Below are 6,075 nucleotides of genomic sequence, written 5' to 3' on the forward strand. Positions count from 1 at the left end.
CAGCACCTCTGACTCCGCCTCCCTGCGCTGCACGCAGCGGGCGCGATGACGTCACAGTTGACGTAGACGACGTGATCATCTGATCGGCTGTTGGTCTTCTTGTTGTTGTTGTTTCCGGCAGATTAGACGCACGTGTTGCTGCCCTCCGCTGTTCGTTATTGACGTCTTGATTAATGCTGATTGCCTGGATCCTTTTTATAATCCTGTATTTTTTCATTTTGTCCCAACTATCCAAGTTAACTTAGAGCTCGCAGGTCTGTGAACAGTTTGCTTCTGTGACTTTCTGCAGTGAACTAACACATGCTTCCCACAGTGCCCAAACCTCAGTCTGGATAAAACTACTGCGTCTCTTCTCTTACAGATAAAAGCACATTTTTCTTTCTCTGCAGTTCTTTGTACTGACCCTCCCCTTGCTTTCATGTTCCCATCATTACTGACCTCTTTATTATTTCTGTGTAATCTGGTGATCCATACTGTACATTCATTTGAACTCCTCGTTGCCGTCTCCTCATTACCCTCCACGCCCATGTGGACCCACAGAAACCCCACCTCACACCCTGCTTTGTGAATTCTGTGAACACCTGCATAATTTCCACAAGTAAATCAGGCCTGGCCTTATCCAACGAAGGTTAAAATCAAGAACAACTGGACTTGGTTGAAGATACTGGGAGACGTTTCGTCCCTCATCCAAAGGACTTCTGAACTATGACCTGGATGACTGAGAATCTTCATAGACAGGCCTCGCCTTAGTAATCACCAAGCAGTACATGCATTCTGTAAACTCATTTGCACATTATTCAATATATTTGTGTTATGCTAACTCATTATTTAAATATATAATAATTATATATAATAACATTTATAACAGTATAATACATATAATTTAGTGTATTAACATTTTGCATTAATTTTTCAATATATATTTTGTATTGTATTAATAAAACAAATATATTGATCATATTTACACATTTATAACATTAATGTGTATTAATTGTATTCGTATTTTTATTGTATTAATAGTATAAATATATTTATATTTTATAAAACAATCAAAAAACGATAAATATTCACTTGCGTCAGAAACGGGCTGCGGTTGCCGTAGTCTCACCAGCAGGGGGCAGTCTCGCTCTCGCTCTGACTGGAACGGGATGTTGGTCTAGGTTCTCGCGAGACCTCTCCACCCCTGCACACATTTTTTTCCCTTGACGTGGTCGTGACATTGGGGGCACCAGCCGGTGGGAAACACCGGCTTTTGCTTTTGACGGAGCAGTTTAACGGAGTAACGTGTCACCGAGCTAACTTGGATTATTAATGTCATCGAAGTCGAGAGTCCACAGCAAAGGCACGAGGTGAGTTCGTCCGTCTGCGTCACAGAAAACCGCTCTTTTAACATCGACAACGTTAGCTAGTTAGCTTAGCTGGCCAGAAAGGCTAGCTGCTAAGCGTAACAGCTACAAAGCATGTGTGTTCTCAGCTGATGGGTGTTTACATGTTAACGACGGGCTTTTAGAGGGATATTAATCATCTTAATCATCTTAATCATCCTGGTAGGTCTCAAGTTTTATATTAAATGTTACTTACGTCCTCCTGTTTTAGGACCAAACTCGCTCTAATTTTGCAGTCACTTTACAATTTTTACTCTGCGGGAAGGTTTCACTTGGTGTAACATTAGTTTTTAAATTATTTTACACATTAATAGAACCCACTCTTTAATTCGGCGTGCTTATAATGTCACAAGTAAGAAGATGTTATCTGTTAGATGTGTTTCCTTTGCCACTCTCACTGTCTCCTTCCAGTAAACCTCGAGCGGAGCAGTCGTTACTTGGATAATGCTTCTTATATCAAAGTTGGGTGTTTTACTAAAATGAAATGCTGCTGGGTGGAATATCTGTTGACCGAGTTTACCCGCAGACCTTTTGAGGTTTTGAGATAGTGTTAAGTTGTTCTGCCGGTTTGCGTCCTGTCGAACAAACCTGAACAGAAATAAACAGCCAGTCTGCCGCGTGGAGTTTGGCGAGCTGACGTGAGACAGCTGATTGTCACGTTCAAGCTCGGTTAATATAAACCAGAGTAATCAGCTGTAGACACCGGCCCCCGCCGCCTCACTCTTAATCAATAATCGATGTAATATTGGTGTTTATGCCAGACTAAGGAGCAGCTCGCGTGTCTTCTGCGGGGCCCTCCCCCTGCGGGGGGAGGGGGGGGGGGCGAAGTACGTGCGGGCCGACAGGCGGTGATGGCGGACGGAACAGTTTCCTCATTCCTCTGAGCTCCGACACACAAAACAAACTAACCAGCTCTGAACTCACTGCAAGCGGCTCAACTCGGAGGTCTCTGGATCTTTTTCTGTTTGACATGAGGTATGAAACCGGGATTTACCGACTGCGTTACTCTCCGGTGCTGCTGCCGGGGAGCCTGCGCGTGGCTGATCGGTGGAGTTAATTATATATATATAGAGTATAATTATGCAGATTGTCATTATAGAAACCCTGCGCGAGACAGAACGCTGAATAAGGAACGAGACAGTTAATTATTGGCCTCACTCGGATCCATGACTCACGCAGAAGGACTACAATGGTGTAAAAATACTCCTTTTTATCAGTAGAAATCCTTCAGTCAAGTCCTAACCTAAGTAAAAGTTACAGTAACACGTACTTTTTAAATATCTACTGTAAAAGTACTTGTTAAAGAAGAAACTGGTGATGTTATAATACTAAATTGTGCTCATGTGTATTATACTGCGAGGATGGGGATATTTTTCTAACTATATTCAGTCAGGTGGTTAAATGTGCATCAAAGTTTTATCTGGTCAGAAGCTTCAGGAGTTTAAATGTGTTTTTAAAGGTTCATTCTCTGTTACACACAGTACACACACAGTACACACAGTACACAGGAGCGGCGTCATGAATTTATCTGTGAATTTAACGCTCATACAGCGCAGGGTACAATTAGGAAAATACTCGAGCACAGTACAAGTACCTCAGTGCTGGAGTAAATGTATTTAGTGTTGACATTAAGGCGAACAGAAGGAAACATTAGACCCAGTTCAGACCTGATTATATTTCAGCCAGTTGGATCGTTTCTTTACGCTTCAAGTTTTGTGTGTCAGTAAACTGAAACTCTGTCAGACAGAACAAGACGTCGACTTTATAACGGGCCTTTTTCTCTGACAGCTCACTGGTCGTCCTGAGCAGGTACGGACAGCTGACTTGCTGCCGTCTAACCCGTTTTAATATTTCTGTTTTGTTTTCCCCGTGGAGCTGTAGAGTTAACAGGCGGCTCCTTGATTACAGTTTATCTTCAGCGCTCAGAGGTCGTCTTTGTGTGACACCTTTAGAAATCTGCATGTGTCAGCAGCTTCCAGCGGAGAGCATCGCCGCTCTCCTGCACGCTCATCAAAACGTACAGACAGGAAACAATGCAGAGTGTTTAGATACGATTTTAAAGCTGCCGCGTTCAACAGCTTTATATTCAGAGACGATAAAGTACCTGGATCTGTTTTAAAAAGTAGAAAATATACACATCTAAAGTAGTGTGGACATGTGCAGTATTTACAGAAGTGTCATGATAAATACTACTAATAATAATGGACACAATCCTCAAATACTACAGTATACCAGAGTATTTAGAACAGAATACTGCGTGCTGTCAGGTTTGTACTGGTTCTGGTTTCTCAGTCTTAATGATGTTAAACTGGACCGTTCTGGTTCTGGACCGACGCTTCGCTGCTCTGATATTTTCAGCCCTTTAACTAAAGATGACACGTTCTTATCGGCGGCTCGCTCGGCCGCCTGCTGACTGTTTCCTGCTGATACTGCAGCGGCGCCGCGCCCTGAGGCCACGATACCATTTCAGAATAAAGTAAAGTGAAAGTACTTCCCTGTACCTGAAAGTACTACACTTTTTAAAGTACTGCACCGTAGTGTGGAAGTGTCCCCAGAGTCTAAAGGTACTCCACTTTGTGTAAAAGTACTGCTCCGTGTGTGTACTCTGTACGTGTTGTGTGTATTAATAGTTTGGTGGTCTGACTGGTTTAATCCCAGAGCACAATGGAGGAGGTCAGCCGAGGCGTTGCCACGACAACGCCGGCTGAACGCACGGCTGGTCCGCGGTCAGCTGAGTCAGACGGAGGGTTGACAGAAAAACAGAAACACAGAAGTGATGTGACTCTCGGTGGATTTTTATGTTTAAATGTCTTTAAATTAAATATAAATACAAAACACAACAAATTGATGATGTAATAATATATAAACCCTACAGTACTTTAACACTAAAGACCTGATGGTCAGGGTTCTTACGCTCCAAACCAGCTTCTATCAACACAAGGATGACCACCTGAAGGAGGAAGCAGCTGTACAGGAACCGGTTCCATTTTGGTACCTGGTTTCTTTACCCAACCCAAGATGTTTCACAGGGGAGGTGGAGAGAGAGAAAACAAACTATCACGTTATAAGACATCAACACAGGACGACTGTCAGACGGCTTATTTACATCACGTTTTACTTGCTGAGGAGCGTTTAGCTGAGCGTTGTTGACTCAGCTGATCTTTCACTGAGGGAGGAAACGGTGAAGAAAGGAAAGCAGAAGTGCAGGAACGAGAGCGGCGTCGGTGGAGGAACCACAAGAGAGCGTTAGTTTCAACATCTGCGAGGAATCGCGCTGATGAAAGAGCAGCAGAAGTGAGACTGAAGGGAAAGTTCTTCATAAGAGGATTATTGATTGTTCAGTAAAACCCCTAATACCACATTTATTAAACGGTACATCTGGTATTTTCCGTTGGGCTGCTCAGCTGACAGGGTCAGGCTGCTGTTTCTGTGCTTCAGCTTCAGTCCGACTTTGTGACGCCGTGCCCTTCTTGTTTCCTGTCCAGGATGCCGTCGGGGGAGGCCTCGGCGAGCGGGTTCCAGCAGTGCCGTCTGGCCCAGGAGCAGCTGGAGGACGCCATCAACGCCGTGATGAAGGCCGAGCAGCAGCTGAGGGAGAACGCCAGAGAGGTCAGTGCCTTCCTCCCCCTCCTCCTCGTCAGCCTGCCTGCCAGTCTGTGTGCAGGGCTCGCAGGCCGACACGCAGGCTGCTATCGACCTTTAGCTGAAGACATCAGTTCTTCTCTTTACAGGAACTCTGCGGCAGAGAAACGTTCTGATCAGGGTGGGTTGGTTTACTGTACGGCAGAGCTGTAGGGCCAAAAATGTCTTTGTGGTTTTAAACTTTTCTTTCTGCTCAGAACAAACAGTAACCAGATCTGAGGCAGAACGTTTATGATATCGATCCCATAATAAACTGATTTAGTGCCCAGCCGTATTCGTACTTCTTGTCTGACACACCGGGGAGTTAAAAACAGCAGAGCGAGGACGGGACAGGATCTGGTCTGAGTCCAGAGGGTTCACGAGGATCTCTGTGGCGTCTGAGTCAGCCGATGAGAACCGGCGGGAGACAATGGTCGGCTGACCGCAGCTCCTGTCATCAGTAACCCTTTTATCAGAGCTGAAGCTGTTTCAGCCATCAGGGTCTTTTCTAAACCTGCGAAGCTGTGAACCAATCTGTGGCGTTCGTCAGTGTGACCTCACCACAGCTGACTCAGCGTGTGTGTGTGTGAGAGAGACGCCAAAAACACCTTAAGTCCTGTCGTTGTTCGGTGCGGTCGCCGTGGTAACCCAGGCTCAATTAGCCATGGTCAGGTCAGGTCACGTTACCTGTGAGCGGAGGCGGAGCTGGACGAGTCAGCATATAAAAGAGTGAGGAGAGAGAGCAGAGCTCACTTCACTGACAGACTGAGACCAGCTCCGTCTCCGCCGCTCTGCAGGACTCTGCTGGACTCTGCAGGACTCTGCTGGGTTCTGCTCCTCTGTGCAGCCTCAGGTACAGCTGAGTGTTATTTGAATTAAATTACAGCGTATCTTTAGCACAAAGGCCACATTGTCTGTTTGTGTGTCTGTTGATTATAGGAAAATTTAAGTTCTGAATATTCAGTCCAAATATAATAATGATCTGTGTGGGGTCAGAGTACAAAACTAGAAACGTTACCAACGTCTTTGCCTTGTTTCCTGACCGGGAGCTTTTATTTTGAAGAGATCT

At 45.1% G+C, this 6,075-nt stretch overlaps 1 protein-coding gene across 2 annotated transcripts in view; it reads left to right on the forward strand.

Annotated features, from left to right (window-relative positions):
- Nucleotides 1-1,192: 1,192 nt before the first annotated feature.
- ncoa4 (nuclear receptor coactivator 4) overlaps nucleotides 1,193-6,075 on the forward strand; it is a 12,239-nt gene continuing 7,356 nt past the window's right edge. Inside the window, exons 1-2 of one of the 2 annotated variants that reach the window (XM_046065254.1) lie at nucleotides 1,193-1,349; nucleotides 4,871-4,994. In XM_046065254.1, the coding sequence (XP_045921210.1) occupies nucleotides 1,312-1,349; nucleotides 4,871-4,994 (162 nt within the window). In that variant the 5' untranslated portion in view covers nucleotides 1,193-1,311. Of the gene's footprint in view, nucleotides 1,350-2,209; nucleotides 2,361-4,870; nucleotides 4,995-6,075 lie in introns of those variants that run through there. The other variant, XM_046065255.1, reaches the window with a different exon arrangement.

Source organism: Micropterus dolomieu, linkage group LG12, assembly GCF_021292245.1.
Source record: "Micropterus dolomieu isolate WLL.071019.BEF.003 ecotype Adirondacks linkage group LG12, ASM2129224v1, whole genome shotgun sequence".
Taxonomy (NCBI): domain Eukaryota; kingdom Metazoa; phylum Chordata; class Actinopteri; order Centrarchiformes; family Centrarchidae; genus Micropterus; species Micropterus dolomieu.